The sequence below is a fragment of the Aquila chrysaetos genome, chromosome 22 (genome assembly GCF_900496995.4).
Source record: "Aquila chrysaetos chrysaetos chromosome 22, bAquChr1.4, whole genome shotgun sequence".
In the NCBI taxonomy this organism is placed as follows: domain Eukaryota; kingdom Metazoa; phylum Chordata; class Aves; order Accipitriformes; family Accipitridae; genus Aquila; species Aquila chrysaetos.
Window position 1 is genome coordinate 9,810,217 of NC_044025.1, and position 26,815 is coordinate 9,837,031.

Below are 26,815 nucleotides of genomic sequence, written 5' to 3' on the forward strand. Positions count from 1 at the left end.
ACCCTCCAGCCTGTCCTGCAGTCCTTCCCACGTTGCCTAGACTGATCCTCCTTTGAATCCCCCCATTCCCATCCCTCCTGCAGGACCATTAGTGAATGCCTGTTAAAAATAACCAAGACAAAAAAATACCAAATGCTGATTGCTGGTCTTTTTTTTTTTTTTTTTTTTCACAACACCCAACTAGACTCCAGACACTTTGGGGAAGATGTGTGCCTGGGTGCGTCTGCACAGGGCTCGGCTCTGCCAGTCTCTGTCCCGTGGGATGTTCCCTGGTTCGAGGCACCGGCAGCGTCCCCTGGACACAGAGATGTCCCCCGGCAGGCAGGAGGTGGCAGCATTGCATAGCCCAGGAAATCCTGCTCTCCTGCATACCCATGCATGGTCTATTTACTGGCCAGGAGCTGCAGACCTGTTTTTCCAGCTCCTCCAAGGATACGTGACTCAAGCCAAATGCCTCCAAACTGCTCAAATCCCATCCAGAGCAACCATTAAAAACAACTAAACCCCAAAGGCCGCTAAGTGCACATCAGTCCTAAGCTGTGCGCAAATCACCCTTAACAGCAAAGTGAGGGCAACTGAGGACACAGGAGCTCTGCATTTAGAAATGAGTGTGATGTTTAAAGATACCTCATTTGCCCTTGAAACTCCAGCCCCCTTAACTAGTGTGCAATGTATCTGAGCTCCTCCGCACAAGATCCACATTCCCTTTGAGTGACAAGAGTGCAGATATTCTTGCTTGCGCAAATGCTCCTTCACAGAACCGAGGTGGGAATGAGTTGGAGGCTAGCTTGCTCTCGGAGCATCATTTTCATTCTGGTGCATCTGGCACAGTCCGGGCTGATTTTGAATCCTTCACATTTTATTTTTATTAGAGATGCAGAGAGACCTGTAGTAAAACCTTGGATCTAAGCTCCCTGAAACACAAGGGGAACTTGGAGCTGATATTTGCAGTTCAGGGCATTGCTGGCTGCCAATCTTCCCTCTCCATTCCTCCTGGTCTCTCACTATGGAGTCATCCTGTAGCTGACTGAGGCCACCACAGGAAGAAACACCGGCAAATCACAGACTTCCCTCACTGCCTGACAGCCAGATGGACACAAGCCAGGACTTTTTTGCACTTGTGCAGACAGAAAGTGTTTGTACCACAATGCCTTTCCCAAGCTAGAAAGCAACATGGTGAGTGCAATAAAAGCCTCTATCACCGCGTGGATGCTGTTCTGTTAAGAGGACTCCTCTACCTTTGTATGAACAACTTCCTACCAATATAGCAGTGTCCTAACCTGGACCTCTGAATCTCACTTTTCTCCAAAATAGTTAGCTATTGAGAAAAAATCTGTGCGCAGACCAGTCTTAAAATCAAACTTTTTATTATTTTCATGGCTTTGTATGCACCAGCAGGCTGGAAAGCAGTTTCTCTGACTGCTCCCCTTAAAAGCAGACACCCTGAGTAGGCTTTCCTTCTACATACATGAGCTACATTACTGTAGGAGCTTGCTTTCTTCTGCAGACTGAATCATTTCCCAAATGTAGGCTTGCACAGCAGAAGACGCTGCTCTGACAGGGAGTGATGATGAGTCACCGGGAATTCACAGTTTTGTGTTCCTGCAAAGGAAGAACTCACAGCGCCAAGTGAGGGGGGCAACGGAGGAGATCTCGGTTTTGACAGACAGCAAGAAACAGCTCCTGGAGCACGAGCTGCTGGGTCAAAGCAATCTAGGGAAGGAGAGGAACTGAGTGTAACAGTCACGTGAAGGTGGGGGCCGCAAGGCCAAGAGATGTGGCTATGACAGGTGGCTCTGCCCATGATGTGGTCCTTATGGGGGGGCCACAGCCTCCTCAGGTTCCTCCTGAATACTCACCTGGATTGAGAAATGCCTGGCAGAAACGTGCGCGGCCCGTCCAGGATCTGCAGTGCTGTGCGCTGCAATCCGAGCAGGCCAAGGCTGAAGGTCGGAGGGATAAATCAGACGTGGCAGGCCGAGCAGGGAAGGGTAATGAAGCAGATGTTGTGTGTGCACAGAAGTAGGGAAGGCGCCACTTGTCCCTCAGCTCAGCCCTACACCCCACCGGGCTGCGGATACCGCAGGGCCTTGGCACCGCACAAGGACAGGAGACAGCTTGTTGCGGATTCATTTATATACAGAACCAGACCATTAATGTGCACGCAGATCGGGGTTTGGGATTTGGTAAGAGCCTTGAAACAGTGCCAGCAGCCCAGCCACAACCCCGCAGAAAAGAGGCGTGAAGCGTGCGTCACAGCGGTGACTCCGGCCCGGCCTTATCTCCTGTTCCCTAGCCGCAAAGGCCACGCCAGCGAGGGCGGATGCCCCGCTGCCCAGGCTGGCGAGGAGCTCCCCACCGCCCGAGGGACGCGGAGGCAGGTGGGCAGAGCAGACACCCGGGAGGCTCAGCAGGAGCCTCGCGGCTTTGAGGCCCCCCGGCTCCCAGCCCCAAGTGGGGCAGCGCCCGGAGCAGGCCCTATCAGGGCCCGCCAGGCGGTGGGCTGGGGCGCCTGCCCCTTTAAGAAGCGGGTGAGGGCACGTATGCTTCTCGCTCTCCTCTTCCGCCCGGGCTCGGCTGGGAGTGGTGCGCATGCGCTTAGCCAGCACGCGACGAGTCGCTGGGCCGGGGCGGGTGAAGAGCGACGCCGGTCATTGGCTTTGAGGGCGGGCGGTGCGTGCGCATGCGCAGAGGGAGGATCGCCGCCTTCTCTCCTCCCTCTTCCCCACCCGCGCAGCCCCGCGCGCAGGCGCGCTGTGGGAAGGAGGCGGCCTCTCCCTGGCGCATGCGTGCCGCCCGCCCCGCCCCGTTCCCAGCGTGCCCCGCGCGGTGAAGAAGCGGCGGCTGCAGGCTGGGGGCATTTTGTGTCCGCGGTAGCAGCGGTTGAGAGACAAGATGGCGGCGGCGGCCGAGTGAGGGACCGGCGGCGGCCGCGACCCGGCGGAGCCAGCGGGCTTCGCGTTTCCCTTCCCCTCCCCCCTCTCCCTACCCCTGCCCTCACAGCACCTCGGTGGCTGCCCCTCGTCTTTTCTGGAGGGCGCCGAGAGCCGAGCGCCGCCCGGCCGGGGAACGGGACAGAGCCGCGCAGGGGGGCGCCCGCCGGAGGGGCCCGGCTGGAGCTGAGCAGCGGGGACCAGCCTTCCTTGTTCTGCCCCCCCCTCCCCTCCCCTCTTTTCCCTCCCCTGCCCCTTTCCCCTGCTCTGGGGCGGCGGTAGAGCCCTCTTTCTCCCCCCGAGCCTCTCAGCGCCGGGAGGGCCCCTCAGCCGCCCCTCGCCATGGCGAGTAGCAGCGGCTCCAAGGCCGAGTTCATTGTCGGAGGCAAATACAAGCTGGTGCGGAAGATCGGGTCGGGCTCCTTCGGGGACATCTATTTGGCGATCAACATCACCAACGGGGAGGTAAGGGCGGCTCGCACTCCCTCAGCTCCTCGGGCCCGTCGGCGCGGTCCTTTCCGCAGCTCGGGGGGAACCGAAGACCAGCGATAACCTTCCCGAGGCCGACTTGAAGCCTGGTTTTGCCCCCTCTACCGCTGCCTGCGAGGCACCGGGCGGCCCCGTCTCGCCAGGGGTGGCTAAGCCGCCCTCCGCAGGGTGGGGGAGTGAAGGTGTGTACCCCGGGGTTGAGGGGCTTTCCGCCCCGAGGGCCATCACCGCCGGGGGGGGGGGCACTGCCCTTTCCGATAGCAGAGCCGTGCGATCTTGGTCTCCCCCATCCAGCAGTTGCATAGCTTGCTTGCGAGTGTTAGGGAGAGGAGAACACCATTGTGGGAAAACATACTTTGTCTTTTATGAGCAGCCAAAGTCGCCCCTCTCCCGCCAATCACCTATCCCCCTTTCTCTCAGCTGGGGAACACTTTTATCTCATTTTCGTCAACAGTAATAGAAACAAAGAAGATCCCCTGTTTATTCAGCTTTTTTTCCTTGGTTTTTTTTTTATCTTCTTCCCCCTCACGGCTCTGAGCTGTAAAGAAGAAACACCCACGTATGTTCTTCCTCAGTTATATGGATCTGAAGACTTTACATCTCCAGCTCAGTTTCATGACCTGGGATGGATATTTATGTACAAATCATCAGGATATGGATTTTATTTGAAGATGCTACAAAATGCAGGACATTGAGCACTGAGAGCGTAAAAAAAAATTATACTTCAAAGCATTTGCAGCAGGGGTGTGTGTGGGATATTGAAGTGTTGTGCCCCTTAAACCTCAGTGGCAAGGCTGTGCTTGATGAACACTCTGCTCTGACTCCTTGTTCCCTTTCGCTGTAGGAAGTTGCTGTAAAGTTGGAGTCTCAGAAGGCTAGACATCCCCAGCTGCTGTATGAAAGCAAACTATACAAGATTCTGCAGGGAGGAGTTGGCATCCCACATATACGGTAGGAATCATTCACGTATGCCAGTACAGTGAGTTTTCTTTAACGTTAGTGTGAGGCAGGACACCACCATTAAAAAGAGATTTATGTGGGAGGGATTGAGCTGTTGGGGGGGAAAATGCTTCATTCCAAGCTGTACAACTAGTTGGGTATCCTCCACACCAGCCTGCTGTATTTTCTTACCCGTACATACTGTGCTTTGAAAGTGAGATCTTCAGCAGTTCCTGAGCTATGAGAAATTCTTGTCGTGATTAGAACAAAGTGTGAGACTGTTTTGGTGAGAGCCAATGTTCTTGATGAAGGCAGAGAGTTTGGAGCCGGTACTGGAAATGGCTGCTTTCTTTTGTTGCTTGCTTTTTTTCTTCTTTTTTTTTTTTTTTGTTCCAACATGTCTTCCTCCTCCGCTCAGAAAATGGCGGATGGACGTGATTAACCCTCCCCCTTCTCGTGTTGGGACAAGGGACGTGCTCAGGCATGTATCTTTTCCTTTCATAGTTATGTGCTGCAAGGCTTGAGACTACAGAGAACCTCAACCGGGAATGAAATGGCAGCCCCTTTCTGTGACCCGCAACAGATGCGTCACTAGGATTTCCATACAGTTAAAGTGCCAAGATTAATCCCTCCCAATTGCTCTTTATGCAGCTTCCTTGTTTCATATTCTCTCTGAAACTTTTGATAGTGTTTAATAATTTCCTGATCTGGAAGAAAATCAGTGGTGCAGCAGACTCTAGGAGGAGTTATTTCTCTTGAGATTATTGAGGTGTTATACTGGGTTAGTTCCCAACTACTGAATCTATGCATCAGAATAGATTAAATAAAACTTCAGTTTTCTCCAGAAAGACTTTGTACAAGAAGTTGTTCTTTTTTTAAACTTTATTAATAATTGGTTTTAAAGTTAGTATTTCTTATGTTTGCGCTATGGCATAAAGGATTTTTTTTCCATGAGCTGCAGAAATGGTTTCAATTTAGATATTGGGTCAAACTGTGGATTTAATCTGTTAACCCTTCCCTGACTTTGTTGTGTGTGCATCTATATCAATAGTGGCCTGTAGAGTCTTACTGTAAGGTCATAGTGATGACATATTCTAGATGATGTATTAATTTTAACAAAACCTAAAACAAGTCTGCATTTCTGAGGTTAATAGCTCCTCCTCCCTCCCCCAACACAACTGGCTGTAGTCCTGAATGTAAGTTGGAGCTATATAGCAGACTTGTCTTGGCCATATGTCCTCATTCACTACAGCCTTTTGCAGGAATAGAATAAACACACCTGAATTAAGCAGAATACTTGCAGCTTAAACAGAGTTGCTTATGTGAAAACAGATTTAGTCTTTATTTTAGACTACAGTTTCCTTCTTTTCTTCAAATGGGTGCCTTTATTTCACAACTGAAAGAATAGAAATTGCATTTTGGAAAGCTATCACAGTATAGTTAATGTGCAAACCCAGGGATAACTGGGAAAACAGCCAAAGCAAGTGGATATCAGGTGTTTCATCGCAAAACTGGAAAAGCAGACATTCTTAAATTTTTTTTTTAAAAAGTAAACGAACATTTGGTGCTATAACAAGGCCTGAGTTGCAAACTTTTCAACTTTTCCATGTTACAGAAGTGAACTACTATTTTAAGTTCTTGGATTTGGTTAAAATGCCCTGCGAGAGTGTTTTATTTAATGCTGAAATACTGGAAGTAATCTTGCATGTTGAGAAACTTGCTTCTAGCTTCAGTTACAGCAGTCACCTTTAAGTTTTCTTTTCTCTGTATTTGATGTTCTTGTATCAGACTTTGTTTTCTGTATAACCAGTGACCGTGGTTTAGAAGTCTCACCACCACAGGGGAACTACAACCTTTCTTTAACACACACTTCCCCCCCTTCCCCCCCCCCCCCAATAATACAAGATTACAAGATTCTGAATAAGAACAGACAACTGAGGCAATACTCAAAACAACTGAAATTGATTCATAGACTCATTGTGCTAAAGGTATGTGATCTGTTTAATAATGTCAGTGAGTCTTAAAAGTTTTTCACTTTCAGGTTCTCACAGTGTTAATCTTCGTAGTATTCTTGTAGAAAAGTGTCTTTCAGAAAATTTTTGGAAACACCTTTTTTTGTCTTCAGAAGCAGCATGAATTTTAAATCTTTGTATGTATCAGATGCTGCTTGACAGGTTCTTTGACTAGGTTTCTGTTACTAGTTGTTGTCTTGCTGTGTGGCATCTGGTGAGGCTTGAAGAAATCTAAAATAATATTTTTACGTTTATCTTCTTTAAAAGGAAACTGAGCAGAGTACCCAGCACAGTTCTTGTGGCAAATGTTAAAATGTGATGTGTTCGGTAGAAGTAGAATCCATGGTATTGTGAATCTAAGGAGAAGGATTTGGCCTACCAAATGAGATGTATCACTGTGGTGCTTAACAAGGATATGTCTTTGAATAGGTGATTACAAAGAGTAAGACCAAAGTGAAATAACTGTGCATATTGTTTCAGACAATTCAAGCTTTTCTGACATGCATTTTTGGCAGCAGCTAAGCTGGGAGAATGTATGACTTTGTACTTAGGTCACTTTGCATGTGTAATTGATAATACACATTCTGCCATTGTTTTATAATGGTATGCTGTCAAGTTGGAATAAGCTGTTCTTGGCTCAGTATGTTTAGAAGGATGAATCAAGTTGAAGGAAAATCTTTCAATACATTTGTTAAAATTTCTGTAATGTGACACCTTTAAACAACAGCAGCACAAACAGAGCATTTGATAGAAAATTGAGGAATCATTCTAAGCTTTTCCCGTTGCCATGCTGTGTAAGCTGGGCTCAGCAGCATTTTTATCTCAGTGCTACACATGTGGCAAACAGAGCCACATAATCTTGCATTCCTCATTTAAGGCTGAGGGACTTGTCTATTTTTCATCTACTTGAGTAATGCATTGGCCAAAATCAATGTGCTAGAAGTTGCATTATGTGGCTTTGATTACTAAAGTGGTCTGCTGTGGTTCTTTGACTCACAAAGCTGAAATAATAGGTGAGGTATGGATTGCTCATTCATTTTGGGCACCTGTTCTGAATTCTGCCCTTTAGATGTGATTGCAAACTTGGTAATGATAAGGTAGTGTATCTGGAGTGTCACTTAAATTATCTAGAACCAAGCAATTTTTTTTATAGTCTTTAAGGTTGATTTGATGGCCTTTCTGGCTGATTGCAAGAAAGCTAATGAGGAAAATCTCAGGTTTGGAGTTAAAAGTTTTTTAATATTGCTTCTGTGGAATCAGCTGTGAGCCTTCACTTGTCATGACGGGTGAACAAGGGGCCTTGGTACTCCCACTGTAACAGAACATGTTTGCACATAAAATAGTAAAAATTGAGATTGGAGTGTCTTTATTTTCTGAATATTCTAAACCCTTTTAGACTTGCAAATCTTTGACTTTATTACTTACTGTTGGTTCCTGGAACAGTAGCAAAGTTTTGGAACTTGTCTGAAGAGTTTCACAAAACCTTATATAAATGCTCTACAGATTTTTAAGCTGTGGTTTGTTCTTGATGTACAAATTTTGGTTAATTATTACCTTCATTTTTCACAAAAGGCTCTTGAACCAAGCTTAACATTCTAACAATCTGATCTGCCTTTAGGACCCAATGCAAAGTCTGCAGTATTCTGCTGGGCTTATTCTCATTGTTCTCAGCCATCAGCTGTCTTTTTCTTTTTTCCTCTCTTTTTCAGTGGCACAGCATTTTTAGCTGTAATCTTGTTAACTGGGCACTGATCCTGTTAGTTTGGACTATCTACCTTTATTCCTGAATTCTTGGTTCTGGCTTGGAGGAATGCAGCAGAGTGTTTGCTGATTTTGTATGTTGTTCTGTTCATACTGTAAGTGTTAAACCACTCTTAACAAAAGCAATTCTTCAAGTTATCTGTTACAGCCACTCTTGATTTTTGCCATTTATGGTGTTTATCGACTATTGTTTGTGTCCTTTGCAAAGGTTACCTTTAGATACTCTTTTAGACATACTTTTGAAAGAAAAGTGGGCTTCAGATTTTTCTCCTGACAGTATCATGGAATAACTTGTTTTCATTATCATCCGTTTCAAATGGAAAACAGCTATGATGGAACCAGCTGTGGCTATTGGTGATGTATTAGAAGTGTTGCACTTAAGAGCAGGAAGAGAGCCTAGTGAATGTGAAACAGATACTGCATGTATTCTTGTGTGGGCAAGGCCAAAGAGATACTGTACAGCATGTGAGGCTAATCAAGGTGATATTTAAGTTTAGTAATTTTGCAAGTTTAAAAAACAAAAGCTACTAACTTAGTGATTTTTTTTTAACCTTCTCTTGCAAACTGAACAAGTAAATACTTAGGTTTCTGAACTTTTCAATGCAGTAATGTCTTGCAAAATATTTTGATGTTGAGAAATTCAGTATTGCCACCCATGCATCACTACGCAATCTTCTAAATAGTGAAACATTGTAAAGTTTGTGGCAAAAAAAAAAATATCTATAAAAGCATCTACAATTTTTGTTCTTCTGGTTGCTTACTGCCATGGTGTTGGATAATCAATAACAGACTGTGTCTGTATTCACCTTCACTAAGTAATACATGTAATAGAAAAAAATGTGGTCAAGTTTGGTAATCTTAGGGTTGTTTTCACAATGGATTTTTCCTTCAGCACTTCAGATTTTGATCTCTTTCAGCAGTGCTTAAAAATCTGTAAATATACCTCTCAAACACCTTAGTTTTAAACTGTTTTCCCAATAACTTCCTGCAGCATAAAAAAACCAAAACACGTGCACACACAAAACCCCAAAACCACCACTGAAAAAATACCCACCAAACCCACAAACAAAAACCCTACCCCCCCAACACTTCCCCCCCAACAAAAAGAAAAAAAAAAACAACCCAAAACTAGTAGTCAGGTAAAGTCTGAAAAGTTTTCTGTCTTCTTTTCATTGGTAAGACTGATACTTTCATCTAGGTCTGCAAGTAATGAGGAGGAAGGTTCTAGCAATACAACCTCCTATTAATTAACCTTCTGTTATTACTTAAGGCTGCATACTGAAGGGCAGAACCACCGTAGTGGATAAGGGGAAGCCTGTTGTTCTGGTAGCTAAAAGTAAAATTGGAAGCTAGTCTTTTAAATTGATAGCCAAAATTTTTCTACTGAGAGAATGAGTATCTTGAAACAAAATATATTTCATGTTTTATAACAATCTAAACTTCTGTCTTAATTGGTCTTCATGGACCCCTTAGAAGCATCCAAGAGAGACCACAGTTTGAAAACAAATGAGGCTACCCTTTTTTCACTTTGTGGGGTTTTTTTCTTTTTTCTCCTTGCCTTAGCTCAGCCATTGCAGAAGGAGCTGCAAAAGTCTGCAGTTTCCATTCAGTGTTACTGTTTGGAATAGGTGATGAGCAGAGGTACTACTGAAACACTGTTTTCCTCAACAATGTTCCCTGTACCTACTGTGGATTAATGGATTACCTTCTCAACTGAACTGAACCTTCTGACTTTGATGGAAGAAACTTGACTTTGGTTCTCGCTTCCTACCAGGTGTTAGTATACCTCATTAAACAGCTCGCAAAACAGCGAGTCAGCTACATGGAAGTATGTATGTATGCAACGTAAGACTAGACAGATGAAATGACCTTACTGCTTAGGAGATGAGTTGCACTGGCATACTTCACGTATTCGTGTTTCTCTCATAACTGTACAAAAAATGATACAGAATTTTATTTATAGAGTCTATCTAACTTCATAGCGTAGGGTGTTCATTGCTGTTTCTTTCTTTAGTACTTGGGTGGCCTAATTCATACTCACCATGGCAACTAACATTAGATGACATCTGCTAAATATTCCACTTCAGTATTTCAGTCATGCCATATTATGTTAAGTTCATTTATATTACTCGTAGCTGGCTAACAGTTAAGAAGTGCTTTTCCAGCTTCAGGGGAAATAAACTAGAAATACAAAATATGTGTCAATTTAGACATGAATCTTATGATGCTAGATTACCTTTCTTATATGTGTTGCTTCAGTATCTGTTAAGACTCAAATTAGTATATTTTTACAGGCAGAATATACTTCCCAATTTGTCTGAAACTTCATTATTTGTCAGGAGATGTCTGTCCTGAGAAGTCTAGAATGTGGGACTGGAAGGAACCACTTTGGTCCAAATCCAGCACCTGTTTTGGACAACATGCTATTTTTTCTGTGAATCAGTCAGGTGCAGTGTTAAAACTTTCTAGGCTAGCATGGCAGCACTCATGATTCTGTTGTCAGAGGGAGAGCTTCTGTGCCTAAAGATAAATGCTTGTACCTATAGGCAGTCAGCTCCTATTTATTTCTTCCCTAATTTTTTTTTTTAATAAACTTCTCCGAGTTACCGTCCTTCTGTATCTATAAAGAATAGTTGTATAACTCCGTAGCTGCCTTGCTGAGCTGTTTGAATACATGATTACAGAGGTCACCACCTTCCCATCTTTTTTGAAGTCTCTTTCCCGTCCCTGTTCTGATTGGGATTTCCTTTTCTGAATGTTGTTGACAGGGCTTGCACATCAGTGCCTTAAGCATTGATATAGATTGCTTCACAGTTTCTGTGTAGAATACCTGTACTTTTCCTGGTTAGGATTACTTATTATTTTTCAGTGATGCCTGGTACTAGAACTGTATGATTATAGGGAGGTCTGTGTTTTCTTTTTAGTCACATCATCTGACTAATGCCTAGTTCAGAGACTTGTATAAATGACTTGGTGCTTGCAGAAATGGAATACAGTTCTAGAGTGTTCATCAGTTCAGTGTCATTTGGTTTTCTGTAGGATGTCTGAATCCTTTGTGTTCATGAGGCCTTCCAGACTTGCATATTCACCCTCATGTGCCTGCTGACTTGTCAAACTTATTAACAAGGTGATCTCAGGTAATTCTAAGTGATGTCAGGTAGTTCTAGTAGTAAGTTCTTTCCAGCTTGCTTGTTCACTGTATGCTTTTAATAGCTTTCTTATCCACCTTAGTTCTTCTGACAATCTCCATTTTTGTTATGTGAACTCTTCCACTTAGTGTTTGAAAGCCCAACTGCTGGGAGACTAATTGCATAGGACAGGGTAATCATAGGGTCACATATCATGAATTATGAAAGTGGCAAAAGTTTATGTAATCTGAAGGAAGTTGAAATTGGCCTTTTTTTTCTTTTTATGTGACTGCAAAGGTTTCTGGAAGTCTAAAGGTTTGAGTTTACTCAGGTCTTGTCACAGAAGCATTGTACTTCCTTGCAGTGAGACACCAGGAGATTTTTTTTTTTTTTTTTTTTTTTTTTGTCTTACGAAAGCCTGACCTTCTTCGGTTCTGTTTGTAATTTCACGTTGCCACAGCCTCCACTGGCATGGTCAGTGATCTAACTGACAGAAGCCTTAGAGGAGGATAGGTTACTTGGCAAAGCAGATGTTGGTCAAGGAGAGCTTTTATTCAGCTGGAATGAAATAGTCTTGTTATAGTTGCTCTGTTAGTAGGAACACTTTCTTGTGGCACTGAGCTGATGTTCTGGTTTTGTATATAATAAGTTGACAAAATGACATGCCATTATGCTAATGGTGACAATGCCTTTACTGCCTTCATGGTTTCAGAATGCATGGTATTTGGGGTTTCTTTACCAGTGATGAGCAGCTGTGCAGTTATTCAGTAATTTAGTTCTTCTTGATCTAAATTTGAGATTTTTTTTCATGTGAATCTTCTGAATCCTTTTATTCTCACACAGCTTTGATAATTGCGCTGGTTTTGTTATCTTGTTGTAATTACAAGTGCCAGTGTAATGGATTAAACTGCTGGTTGCCTATTAAAATTGTGTAAGTGGTACCATAGTCTGAAACTGAGCCTATAATTTCATGGCCTGCGTCTGAATTTTGTTAGCCCTTTGCCTACCTTTCTTTGCTAGCTGACCTACCTCAATATGACCCTTTCAAAGGATGATAAACGAGATGTGAAGAGAATATTATAATAACCAAATGAAATGTTTTCTCAGTTAATAGCTTTTGTTTGTGTTTTCTAACAAATTTTCTCAAACATTTCTTTTGTCATTGACATTTATGAAATATGCAGTTGCTGAAATAGACATACAATTTTTGAAAGATGCAGCTCTGAAAACAGAAAGGGATTTTAAGTTTGGGTAGACCTGACTACAGTATTTGCTACTAAGTGCTAGATGTGTGTCGGTATTTCAGTTGCTTGTCTCAAGGTTAGTCAAGAGAATTAAAAAAACACCCCACATGAGTTCAAGTAAACATTCACTTGTCATGTGATCTGGCATCATACCCACTTTACTGTATGGGATTTGGAAACTGAATACTTTCAGACCACTGTGCCATGTGACTTAGTTGTTCAGCATAGAGCTACAAATACTGAAATTCAAGATGTTACAAAATTTCAGCTGTATAGGTATACTGGACAATATATCAGGCGGCTAAACCACTTGATTTGACAACTTGTTGATGTGGCGAGTCTTGGTCTTTCACATTAGACAAGTCACTGAAGTCAAATTAAGGTCACTGTTCAATCTTTAACCATGCTTTGACAGAAAGCTTCATAAAGGATATTTACTGTATTCTAACTGATCTGTAGTAATTTGATCTGTAGCTTTAAACAGATGAGGCAAGGGAGAGTGACGAAGCATTTTTATGCATGCGTGAGCTTGGGCACGCCTTAGAGCTTGAATATGGACTAAGGTTCTTAACAGCTGTATCAGATGTTACAGTGTTACACTGCCAGTTCAAGGATAAATCTTAGCTCTTCAATAATAATGTTGTCCTGTTAGTGTTTCGTGTAGTCTTCAGTAAGATCATCTACTGCTGTTCTTCAGGAAAGCTGATAATAATCTGTACTTGGTGTGGGTTTTTGGCATAAGGAGGTATAAATGGGCCTGTGCTACAGAATCAAAATTCTCCATTTAGGAAATATGTGCTAATGGGACATACAGCACTGTGGGAACAAATTGGAGAAATAATGAGTTTTCCTAGTTTAGTAATTCAGCTTTTCTTTTTGAAATAATACATTGTATGTAACTATATGCGATGTCATTACCTACCCAAAGTGAACTGTCTAGGTAAATCTCTTGCCCCCACTTTCCGCTCCCCTCCAGAACTCTCCCTGCTTAAAAGGTATTGCTGCTCTTGCTTCCTCAACTTTAGTATGAGTGAGTAGTTCCAACTGTTCTTCAAAACAAAACAAGTCCATGGAGCTCTAACAGACGTGGGACACTTGTGCTCTGAGATGCTAGTGTCCTCTAATAGTTGCCCAGGGCTTTGTATGGATCATTCTTTCATATTAGAAGTTCACTCCAAGTTTCATTGCTGATGCAGTATTAGAACTCCTGAAGATTTCTCTCTGAGACGCTAGCTTTTTTTTTTTAGAGTTGTGCTCACTTCATTGCCATGTTGTTTTGCACTTTAACCCAGTAGTGTTAAAACATGCATGCCAAAGTGCTCTGAATTTGTGTTCATCCAAAATGTGTGCTTATATGCCATCTTAAATTGATTATGCAAATATGGGAGTAAGGAGTACTTGCCAAGCTCTTATGTATCATAATATCCAAGGTTCCTAAGAAGAGCCAAGACTTCCAACATTTTTACTCAGAGCTGCCAGTAGTAGCAGCTACTGGACTTTGAATGGACATGATGTAGCCTTACTTCTTAATCCCATTTTCCGTGGAAATGTTCCAAGGGAAATGAAAACTTACTTCCAGTGTTAGCAAAGTAAATAAAGCACAAGTTACTCCAATACCCTAGCAGAAGTTTCAGTTGCCAGTACTGAAAGGAATAGATGTAGCAGTCTTCTGTGAGGAATTACAGGCAGGTAGATATGAAAATGAAATGTTAAGAGGTCCTGTCTTACTTCTTTGTCTTGCAGAGTTGATTCTGCTTTCCACCGGTGCAAAATGGTCAGGAGCTTAAAATTTTCACGTGCATATGTAGAAGTAGGCCAAATGGAGGTTGTGCAATCAACCTGAATTACTGCACTTACTAAGCAGAGATCCCTGTAGAGGAACCAAATGCTTTTTAAAATACAGCTCCCAGGGTAGACTTCTTTTTCATCAGCTTCACTTTTTCTGTGATGCTATAACTAAATTTTCTTAGCTCAGTTGAAGACTGGTCTTTGATTCTTTTCCCTTATACTGTAGTCTCTTGGGCACTGAACCTTTACTGTACTGAACAGTTATGCTCAGCATTTGAATTGGACTTCAATTCTTGAAGAAAATCTTAGTTTATCTAGATCTTGATTTACTCCTCTGCTTCAATTCGGCTTGTTATTCTTTAGACTTTTTCACAACAAACCTAAATTTCATATGACAGAACAACTAGGCAGGTCATTTGGTCCAGTTTTCATTACTCTAGGTGACCATAATGTTTAATTTTCAGCTGTGACCTACTGAGTTGTTTATAAAGCCTTGTCAAAACTACTCAGCCGTTTGCATAGGTGACTTTGATAGGAACCAAGAAGTAGATTTACAGGCATAGTCAGTAATTCTTGAACTGAAGTTGGTTTGTAGTTAAGAACTTTTCTCAGCAGCATCTCATTTTGACTCTTTCTCCATCCCTGCATTGCATTTTTAAAATACTCTTCTTGGCTGCTCTTGCAGTTGAAACTAGCTTCTGATCACTCCTTAAAAGGCCTTAGCTAGGCAGGTCTTTTCAAAATGCTTACGTTTCATGGCTCGGTGTCAGATTGCAGTGTGAATATTAACCTTTTCATAAATTGCAGACTTTATCAAATAATACCATCAGCATGCTTTCTTAGTTGAGTCACTTGTAAGTTGGGGGGTTTTGTACATCATAGTACATTCAATGACTCTTGACAAGGTAAAAACTGATAAATAGTACTTACAGTATTGGTATGATCATTAACATGTTCGAGGAAAACTGTTTTGTTGACATTTCATTTGAATGACTGCTTTCAAAATATGTATTTTATCCATCCTCTCCTGATGTAGGGAATGAATAAAGGTCCTAGACTGACCTGTAAAACAACAAGTATGATCCACAGCTCATATATGACTTTTATCAAATTTATAACAATGCATTACAAAGTGCACGGCTTCTACTAGAATCCTGACAGTGGGAAGGTACAGGCCAGTAGTTCCTGAAACAAACCGAAATATAGAATCTTTCCTCTGTGGTTTTTAAACGTTTTACTCTACTATCCTGGGTAAGCTTGGAATCCTGTGAGTAACAAGGAATTTGTCAGCTTTACCAGTGGTAACTACTTTCCGGACAACTGTGCATTAGTCTCCTGGAGTCATTGCCTAAAGTGGAAATAAAATGTCTATACAGATGTCATGGTTTAACCCCAGCCAGCAACTAAACACCACGCAGCCGCTCTATCACTCCCCCCTCAGCTAGACAGGGGAGAGAAAATATAACAAAAGGCTTGTGGGCAGAGATAAGGACAGGGAGAGATCACTCAACCAATTGCCATCACGGGCAAAACAGACTCGACTTGGGGAAAATTAACTTAATTTATTGCCAATCAAACCAGAGTAGGGTAATGAGAAATAAAACCAAATCTTTGAAACACCTTCCCCCACCCCTCCCTTCTTCCCAGGCACAGCTTCTCTCCTGAATTCTCTACCTAGCCCCAGCCCCCCAGCAGCACAGGGGGATGGGGAATGGGGGTTACGGTCAGTTCATCACACGTTGTCTCTGCTGCTCCTTCCTCCTCAGGGGCCGGACTCCTCACACTCTTCCCCTGCTCCAGCACAGGGTCCCTCCCATGGGAGACGGTTCTCCATGAACTTCTCCAACGTGGGTCCTTCCCACAGGCTGCAGTTCTTTGTGAACTGCTCCAGCGTGGGTCCCCTGTGGGGTCACAAGTCCTGCCAGAAAACCTGCTCTGTGGGTTCCTGTCTCCACAGATCTGCAGGTCCTGCCAGGAGCCTGCTCCAGCGTGGGCTTCCCACAGGGTCACAGCCTCCTTCGGGCATCCACCTGCTCTGGCATGGGGCCATGCGTGGGCTGCAGGTGGATATCTGCTCCACCGTGGACCTCCATGTGCTGCAGGGGGACAGCCTGCCTCACCATGGTCTTCCCCATGGGCTGCAGGGGAATCTCTGCTGTGGTGCCTGGAGCATCTCCTCCCCATCCTTCTTCACTGACCGTGGTGTCTGCAGGGTTGTTTCTCTTATGTGTTCTCACTCTGGCTGCAATTTCTGTGCTGCAGCAACATTTTTTTTTCCTTCTTAAATCTGTTATCCCAGAGGCACTACCACTGTTGCTGGTTGGCTTGGCTTGGCCTTGGCCAGCAGCGGGTCTGTCTTGGAGCTGGCTGGCATTGGCTCTGTCAGTCACAGGGGAAGCTTCTAGCAGCTTCTCACAGAAGCCACCCCTGTAGCAACCCGCCTGCTACCAAAACCTTGCCACGCAAACCCAATACAACAGATGTTTAAGCCTCAGCTACTACTGTGTTTGAGCTGAATCTTGATTTTTTTTATTTTTTTTTTTACCTGCATGCTCTTATTGTGGGGTATATTGTTGTATTCTTGGTGTATCTTGTCTGCACCTCTGTTGCTGGAAACTTAATACTCCTCCAGGAGAGAGCTGGTCAGTGCCTTATCCATTGACTGCTGGTACTAGGTCCTTGTTGTAAGGACTAGGTGCCTAGCAAAGGCAAAATGTAGCCTTCCAATTGATAAGGTGTTGGATCTTTACTGTTGCGTACTACTAGTACTCAGCACAGCTTCATGAACAGTTTTTCACACACACCTCACACTTAACTGTAGGTATCTGGAATGTACAGAAGGACTGTAGAGAAGAATATTCAGGTTCTGTCTTTCAGTGCCCATTTAAAATATGGAAATTCACAGCTGAGATTTGCGGAAGTGAAGGGTGTGACTCCAGGTCCTCTCAGGTAGCTTAGGTAGTGAAATACTATCCCCAAGTTGCAGATAACATAAAGCAATGCTGTGATGGAAATGCTAGATGTGTATTGGAAGGAAAAATACGCATGGGAGGCCTTCTGCTTGTCCTCACAGCATTGGTTAACATTTAATTTTTTGCCCCAAATTGATCTATCGACACTTAAGGGCGGATATCACAGTCTGTTTGGCTGCAAGTGATATTTTGCTACATTCTTCTTTTTGCTTTTATGACACTTAAGTGTTTTTTACTTTATGATGTTGAAAACGTGGTAAAGAGCCTTTATCTTCTACTTAATAGACAGTAGAACTTGATTGCCGTTTGTTGAATTTGGGTGAACGAACAAACTGGTAGTATGAGTTAACTGAATGAGCTGCTTTGGTCTGTTGCAGAGAAGTCACACCTGAAAACAAAGCTTAAAGCATTTAAAGATGTTTTTATGAAGTCAAATAATGCAGGAAACAGACGGGCGTGTAAGGTGTTCTGCAGATGAGTTTCAGCTCAGACTTTGTACACATACCTCAGTATATTGACATGTAGTGGTTTCTACTTTGATTGCATTTTGATTTTGGTGTTTGGTATTTCAGTTGCTGCTAAAGTGTAGTGGTGTTTCCTCTTAAGGGTAAATTAAACATGTGCGCACACACTTGCCAACATGTGTATTCTGTTTTGTCTTCAGACTTTCCTTCCAGGGAAAGTAAGATGCTACTAGCCTTAGCTTTTAGTTAGCTTTTTGAGGTTGAACTTTACTCAGCAATGTACCCTTGTAGCTGAGAGGGCTAATGGTATCCTGGGCTGCATTAGGATTCCTGCTAATGCTGAATAATTTTCTTTGTTGTAGGTGGTATGGTCAAGAAAAGGACTACAATGTTCTAGTTATGGATCTTCTTGGTCCCAGCCTCGAAGACCTATTCAACTTCTGTTCTCGCAGGTTTACGATGAAAACAGTACTTATGTTAGCAGACCAGGTACGTACAAATCTCACTGTGAGAAAGTTAAAAACCCTAAAGCATTTTGTGCGGTGTGGTTCTCTAAGTGTGTTAATGTGTTATCCAGTGTTGTGTATAGCTAAGTGAACACTTGACCTATATAGGAATGAAGTAGTAGTGGTTTCTGTGTGCTGTGACATACAAAATGAACGTAGGCCTGTAGTGGGACGACAGCGCAGGTACCAGCTTCTTGATGCTGCAGATCTAACAAGAGCAACTTTATTAAAGTATCGAGACTAATATGGGTGGATTAACTCCCAATATCAGCCGTGGGGGTGGTGTTAGAAGGTCTGAAGCAGTCTCTGGTTATGGTTGATCTGGTTCAATGGAAACCTGCTACGTGTTGGCCAGCTGCGGTGACAGGTGGGCAACATGCAAGTCTACGGGTCTGTTCTTACTGAATGTCGCTATGCACCGACAACCTCCTGTAACTTCTAGTACCAGACCACAAGCTAATAAACTGTTTTGGTGGTTGTGGTGCTTAAAGACAGTTCTTAAAGCTGTTGGTGGAGATGCCACTCTACCTCAAACTCAATCAAGGCCTCTAAAACTGAGGTCCATTAAGTCTCTTTCTAGCAATTGATATTTTTTCAGCTTTGTCAGAGTGCAGCATTTGAAATGGCCAGCCATATTTATTTCTCGCTATTTATTAAATAGCTTGATTGTGCTGTCTTCAGCTACTTGAAAGGCAGTAAGGGCTTCTCGAGTTGAATATTCAATGGTAGTTTAAATTTCATCTAATATTACGTAATTGATGTTAGTACCAAGTTGTCACTTAGCCAGATGCTCGTAGAATCCCAGGCTCTTGGCCAAGGAAGCTCACGGCATTTGTATGGAGACAAGGTCAGCTGTCCCTATTCTCAGCTGCCTTAAGTGAGTGGTACGCTTGCTGTAGAGAGCCATTTGCCTGCTCAGTTAGCTAGAGTTCGGGTGTTACAGCATCTCCAGGGAATCTGTATGGTTTTTGTGCCATATTCCTTTAGATGATAAACACTAATTAGTTGTCATCTGGGAAACATAGATGGGATGTATGATATCAGTGCATGGAACTGGCTTTTAGGGCATAGTCCAGTAGAACAGCTATCAAGGGTATGATGTTGTAACAGTTCAACTCAATAAAGGCTGTGTGAAGAGTGTTTTAGTAGCTGGAAAGCTTTACCTCATAAATGCATGTGCTGTGATCTCACGCACAGGAAATTGCATGACTGTATACGATGATGCAGGTGTGCCAGGGTTTCTCTGTGTCTTCATTGCCGACTGTTATTCCTGGACATGGTAGCTTAGATATGACAGTGTGGGCCACAGTCAAGTTGTTCCTTGCTCTGTGAAAACTGTTAACTGGAAAAGTGATGCTTGGTGATGAATGAATAACCAGATGAATGAATAACTGGGACAGGGGGAGGGAAAGAGCTTTAAAATTGTCTTGTAGTAGGTATAGAAAACCTTTGTTTGAAGTAAGAAAAAGAAATTACTCTTTAATGGAACGCTATAGTTAGAACATGAACGTGAATGTCTAAGAAATAGTTTCAGGTATTTAATCTGCCATTGCCTGACCAACATTATGGGATTTAAATTTATCTTTCTTATATGTTAATTTGAACAGCATAAAAAAAAAAACAACTTGGTTTTCATTAAGCAAATTCATAAACTTAAGTTGCAGAGGAAGGTAACACTAAAAATTCATGCTTTCATTGAAGGTTTAAGTGAATTGTATTGCTTTCATTGAAATCTTACCTGTTTTGTTGTTGCTGTTTTTTTTACAGATGATCAGTAGAATTGAATATGTGCACACAAAGAATTTTATACACAGAGACATTAAACCAGATAACTTCCTAATGGGTATTGGGCGTCACTGTAATAAGGTTAGTCTAATGCTCTTTGTTTAAAAGATCCAAAGGGAATGACTATGTTACTTGATTCAAGCTGCACAACCTTTTTAAAACTCGTTGCTAAAACTGATGTTTTGGATGCTAAACCATGGTTCTTTGATGTGAGAACTTGGATTTCTCAGTGTCTGCTTCTAAATGCAGTGGCATACACATGTGGGTCTCTGACCCACCCTGTGAGATGCACTTGATTGCAAGATGATTTCTAGGCTTGCAACAAGATTATAAACTAACCCTAGAGAATACTTAGCTACTTTTATCAACGATGGAGTTTCATTATTGAGATGACTGTTGTAATAGCATTTTTTTTCCTCAATGATAAAGTAAAATCTTATCTTTGGCTTTGGGGCTGACTTCCTGGGATAAAAAGAATTCATGCCAATGTGGGAGCTCCTGACCTACAGGTCATCAGGGCATTAAATCTTGCAGTGACAGACTGGCAAAGAGAACTCTTCAGCCATCAGAATTGTGGATATGACTAATAGCCAGCGTGTAAATCAATTGTCTTTATAAATAAATGAAATTATGCAAATATGTTGGTGGAAAACTGTTAAGTTGTAGAGTACCCAAATATGTTGTACAACAAAAAACTGCTCTCAATTTGCTTTGTGGGAAAAAAAAAAAAGCAGGGTGAGGGGTGGGCTGAGGGTGTTGCACTTGTTTGGATGGGTAAACGTAGTCAGAAGTGCATGTTTCCTGTTGAAAACCTTATATAGAAAAAACTTTTTCATTTTATTTTTAGTTCTCTTGAGTGAAATATGCTTAATTCTGCAATTTGTATGTCGAGCTCGGGCAGACAGGCAGCATTGGCAATGCATTAAGCATGCTACTTAATAGAAATTAACTTCAGGACAAATGTATGTGATCAAGCTGTTTATTGGAAGCAAGATTCCCACTTATCTTCTCTATATGCCATCTGAGAATGTCTCATCTCTTTAGGCACTACTAGTATTTAAAATGTTTACCTTTGTTTGCCTGTATGAATGCCAACTTCAGGGCCATGAACATTAGAAGGGGAAGGCTTGATTAACATGAGATAACAGCTCTTGTCTGAAGAGGTGCAGTGCACTGAATGTTTAGATACAACCATTGTTGGAAAAGCTTGTAAGTCCAGCTGAAAGGCAGTCTTTATGTAATCCTGTTGCTGTTAAACTTTGCTTGTTCCCAAGTTTCATACTTTCACTCTATTTTTCTCTGCTGTGTCGAGCAGTTAGGCTCCTTAATTTTCTGGCATGACTTAGAGTATAACTTGAAAACTTTAATTTTTTTTCCTAGTTTTAGTTTCTGATTTCCAATTGTTCTTTTTGGGCCATTTTTCTATACTTTTGCACGGTCATGCTAGGTTGGCATTGCTGCACTCTGTTTCATCTTGATGTGGATTAATGGCCTAGAAATTGCTGCTGTGATTACTTTAGTGGAGGAACACATTAGATTTGCATCAGCTGAAATGAAAAACAAAATTGCCTGTAAACCATTTTTTTTTTTTTTCCCCCCATTAGTAGACTAGTTAGGGAGCCATGCAATGATATGGTGGTAAACACTGTCTGTGGGCATGGGCTTTGTTACTGTTGCAGGGTTTTAGAGATTAGGGAGTGAGTTCTTGACTGAAGTGCAAATTGATAGGTTTACAAGGAGCAAAATGAGGAATGGGTTGCTTCAGTTTGGAACCAAGTGCTTTATCTAGGGAACACTTGCCACCATACAGAATTTACTTTGTTTCTTTTTGTAACTAAGTGTAGTTTTTTTAGAGATGACTATACACAGTTCAAAGAAAATCAGCCACAAAGACTAGAATAGTATGGTAATCTTGTTCCAGTAGCTTCCTGTCAGTTATATTTTTTTAAAAAATTTAAATTGATTTTTTTCAAATTTTGATTTGGTGATTGGGAGAAATTTTGCTCCCACCTTAAAAGATGAATTTTCAGCTCTGCTAGAAGTAAGCCCTGCATGCTTATGAAAGTAAACTTTAAGGTGACTAAATGCCTTCTACCTCTTCCTTACTGAAGATTTACTTTTTCTAAATGTCTTTTGGGGGAAGGGCAGTTTGTGGAACCAAAGGATGCTTTTGTAAGCAAAACTTCAATTTCCTTTTTTAATAGAGCCAAATGTCACCATTGTTATCCCTGGTCAAGGCAGTGCCATTTTGGAGCGGCTCACAGTTGAAATTTACCTTGTCACATCTAACAAATTTTCTCCTTGGAAAAAAACCAAAACAAAACACCAAAAAAAACCCCAAACATACATAGTTTTTTGAAAACTACAGTGCTTGGTGGAAGAAGGATGGCATTTGGCTACCCTGTTCTTTCTCGAACGCCTCGGTGTTGCCTGTCTGCGCCAGCCATTGTTGCAATGTAAGCAATACTGTTTGATGCACTGCCACCCTCTATTGTTTGTTCAGTGTTTAGAATCTCCAGTGGGGAAGAGGAAAAGAAGCATGACTGTTAGTACTTCTCAGGACCCATCTTTCTCAGGATTAAACCAGGTCTGAACTGTCTCCTATTCCAACCTCAACCCCAAATTCATGTGCTTTATTTTTGTTTTGTTTTTGGTTTTGTTTTTTTTTTTTTTTTTTTTTTTTTTTTTTGGTTTTTTTTGTTTTTTTCTGGAGAATGTAGACCTTGCAAAAGCACCTCTTATGTTGGCATTATTCAGACATACTTGGCAAACATGTAACATTACTAAGATGTTTCCCTGTGGCGCTTGTTTAAATCGTGGAATTATTTCTAAACTTGATATTAAAAAGGGCTAAATGTACGTGCTTGATTTCATATGCAGAAGCAGTTTTTATTTTTGTCCTTTGACTTTTAAAGGCAGTCTATTGAATGTGTTGAAGGATAGACATGCCACCCTAGTGAAATAGCAGGGCTTCTGCATAGGGCTGTCTGCTTGCCTTGCTGTAGGGTTCCTGCAGTGTCTTTGAATGCACATGGAGAAGTTCTGTTATTGCTTCAGCCAGACTCCTTCCCTTGCAGTTTTTGTTAAAAATCTTTCCAAATGTGTAATGAGGACTCTCATTTTTTCATCCATTGTGCTTACAAAATGAAATTACTCCAACAAGCTGGGTCTTGGAGAAGCATGAGCTTATCTTGTAGTGTTAAATGTAGTACTCGTGACTCTTTAAGAGAAGATGAATTGGAGAGAAATGAAGACATATGCCAGTTTGTAGCAGGACACCTGGAAATTGCTGAATATGAATCATAGCTCAGGAGTTTGGCCATAGAATCAGTCTGTAGCTTTCCACAATGATAGTCTTCGTGTATTAAATTCCAGGCAGCTAGCTGCTGTACGCAAGTTGACAGGCTTCTGTTGTCTGCTTCTGAAACTTTCTTATCAGTTGAAGCAGAGACTTTGATCTACTTCTCTAGTTGCTCTTGGCAAAAATCTTGCCCTACTTCTCCAGTTTCCTGCTGATCATGCAACAGACAGAATTAAGGTGGTACGAGGTTATCTGTGGGAATACATCTGTGTTCCTGCTGGCTGGCATCGGTACATTCTGTGCTCATCCAAATCAGGCTGCATCTTCCAACTTAACTCTTTGCAAGATGGACTTACTCCTTTGCCTTCCATCCATCTAGAGTGGGAAATACAGAATGAGTCTAAGCTAGGGAACAGAGTAAAATTCCCCAGAGAAATCAGTGCTGTAAAATAATATCCAGTTACTTGACTAGCGTAAAGCAGGTCTGTGTTGCTGAATTGATTCTTTTTTTTTTTAAGAAGTTCTGCCCATACCTCTTGAGAGAAGGCAGAATTACCTTATTCAGGTCTAGTATCGAGAGCTTGTAGCAGCTGTGGAAGAGGCAGAGCATCATTTACTTTTATAACTTTTGAAGAAAGTAGTCTAACCATGTCTGTGCTAAACAGGGCTAGGCACCAGCTATTTATGTATTACAGGCATGCTTCCAGTGTTAACTATTTTGATTCATGAACTGTGACTTCGTTCCTTCATACCATTAATTAACAGCAAGATCCCCAGAATTACCAAAAGCATGTAAAGAATGAATTGTTTAAAGTGTTTGTAACTAAATGTGCAGTGAAAATATTCTGACTGATGTGTATAGTGTTTGGTTTTCCCTCCTTATCAAGGCATAATATTTTGCTTAAACTAGTGGGCAAAGGCCCTGTAAAAGTAGCTATTGCAAACTATACATTCAGTCTGTCATCAGATCAGAAGGCTTTAATCAGAAAATAAGGGATTGCATTTGAGCTCAGGCTTTGCTTCTAGGAAAGTTGCATTTGCAGTATAGTAATCACATAGAAGCTTTATACTATCTGCTTTAGGAGTTTAGTATCAAAATAGCTAATTTCCTGGTAGATGGAGAACATGTCCGTGCTCACTAAGTGAATAACTACCTCTAGTGGTAGCTGTGGTGGGTGCAGCAAAGACAAGACCCTCCACTTCCCTGAACTGTCTGACCAGTGTAGTTGATTTAAAAACTTGGTTTTACATCCTCTTGCTCAAAGCATTCTGGATTTTCAGGATGACTTTCAGTAGAACAGCAAAGGTAGAACTGCTGTGCTTTGTGGTTGCATATAAATCACGGCAAGACATCAACTCAAGGTTTTCTGCTCCAAAATCAGTAGTTTAAGAGGTTTTTAGCTTTGTTTTTTTCCTGTCTAGATTACTATAGTTAGAAAATTTTCTTCAACCAGAATTCTAAAACATGCCTACCATTCAATTTGGAAACTTTCAGTCTTTCAGTATCTTTGGTACTTCCATGTTCAGTGTCACTTTATCATTCACAGCACTTCCAGTGTGCCAGTGACCCTTTGTTTCAGTCTTGGATGCAGGTGTACCTGCATATCAATCTCTAGTACTTGTCTGCATTTAAAGCTGCATCTTCCGTTCTGGAATCACTTTTAAGGTGTTACTGAATAGGTTTTTACTGAGAATTTCTTGAACCTTATGTCTTCTTTCCATCATCTCCTTCCCCCACCCAAATTACTTTTGCAGTATTCATTAATCTGTAGGGGTTGTAGTCCCTGATCCTGTAGCATTAATCCAGCGTTGGAATCGGGAGCTCAGCCTGATGATTTGTAGCTTGAAGACTGATTGCTAGAATTTGAAATGTTCCTTATGTACTTCTGCCTCAGCTTTTTTTGCCTAGTCCTGAAATCTTGTCGCAAGAAGGTACAGTCTGTATTAACCTTTGTAGATAGGCTGGCTGTTAGCACACTAATTAGCACACACTCAGTTGTTGCTAAATATCACATCATTGGGCAAGCTTGGTTATTAGAAACCTAAACTGGATTCCATGTACAAGGCTCTAGCTTCCTGGCTGTATTAATGTCATCAGCAAGTGTGTCATGCTGCTGTGGTAGTGTTCTGGTAGTTTTAAAATGAGCATATGATTGAAAGCAAGGTGTCTTGTTTGCTGTTGAAGGTTTTGGCCTTATGCTCTGCAGAATGGCCAGTATTCTTTGAGACATAGAGAAGAATACAGGATGTGCATCATTTGCATTAAGCTGCTGAGCTGCCATTAACTATCTGTATGTGTAAACTGCTAGTGTGAGTGGGTTTTTGTGAAGTGTGCTTTTGCACATACTAGTTTCCTTCCTAAATTGTGCACTGTAGTTATTGAGCTAATGTGATACAAACTACAACAGTAACATAAAATAGTTGTAGAACTAGGCTACAGATGCTGAGTAGCACAATCTAATCTATTCCACTGGATTGAGAAAAGGCTTGAACTAATTCACTATTAAGTTTTTGAACTGGCTAGTTAAAGCTAGTTGTGACTCTGCATTGTTACTTTGCTTCCTCTTAACTGTAGGCTGTTACATTGTGTGGATGTCTTAAATGGAGCTAATGCCTAGTGAAAGAGGTTGGGGATTCCTTGCACTGTATAGGAATATAATCTATTTTCATTTTTCTTTAAGTTATTCCTTATTGACTTTGGTTTGGCCAAAAAGTACCGGGACAACAGGACAAGGCAACACATACCATACAGAGAAGACAAAAATCTCACTGGCACAGCTCGATATGCCAGTATCAATGCACATCTTGGCATTGAGCAGAGGTGAGTTCAAGGAGATTACTGCTGTGCTTTTGGAGGCTGCAAGATGATCTTATTTGTAAGCTTGTGAAGTGTCTGAACTAATTTTATATGAATAAGTGTATTTATCCCTTTGCAATGCTTTTCTTTTTGGCTGTCTAAACAAGGGTGGGGGGAAAATCCAAGCACCTAATTTTCTTCTTGAAGAGAGTCTAAGTCTTGCAGGCATGAGGTGGATATTCTGCATATTGTTCTGGTTTTTTTTAAGTATAAGCTATGCTTTCATGTGGATCTGTCAGAGGACCTTCACAAATAAAATGGTGCACTTTCCTGATTGTGTTGGTACCTGTTGATGCCACCGCTGACTGGCTTGAGATGCAATTCTGTAGCCAGAAAGGGTATTCTAAAGCTGGTGTCTGTGTCCTGTTTTCTCACTCTCCCTTCAAGTGAGTACACTATTGTTTATCTTTTTGCCTGCAAGCAAGACTTAAAGATCTACTTCACTCATACTGTATTTTGGTTTCTGGTACATGCAACCATAGTTGTGGTGCTCTATGTATATATGTACACATGTATATGTGTGTATATATATGTTTATATGTTTCAGCTTTGCTTAATCAACAAACACATTTTTGTCATCTGGATCAAAAGCATATTGCTACTACAGTATCCTAGCAGTGGTCCAGTGGTGATAGT

At 41.8% G+C, this 26,815-nt stretch overlaps 1 protein-coding gene across 5 annotated transcripts in view; it reads left to right on the top strand.

Moving 5' to 3' along the window:
• Window positions 1-2,803: 2,803 nt before the first annotated feature.
• The window catches only part of CSNK1A1 (casein kinase 1 alpha 1), a 38,040-nt gene continuing 14,028 nt past the window's right edge, over window positions 2,804-26,815 (top strand). For 3 of the 5 annotated variants that reach the window (XM_029997756.2, XM_029997758.2, XM_029997757.2), the window contains exons 1-6: window positions 2,804-3,398; window positions 4,267-4,373; window positions 18,093-18,219; window positions 20,004-20,102; window positions 22,525-22,608; window positions 26,004-26,143. In XM_029997756.2, the coding sequence (XP_029853616.1) occupies window positions 3,276-3,398; window positions 4,267-4,373; window positions 18,093-18,219; window positions 20,004-20,102; window positions 22,525-22,608; window positions 26,004-26,143 (680 nt within the window). In that variant the 5' untranslated portion in view covers window positions 2,804-3,275. The remainder of the gene's footprint in view (window positions 3,399-4,266; window positions 4,374-18,092; window positions 18,220-20,003; window positions 20,103-22,524; window positions 22,609-26,003; window positions 26,144-26,815) is intronic. The other 2 variants (XM_029997759.2, XM_029997760.2) reach the window with 1 other exon arrangement.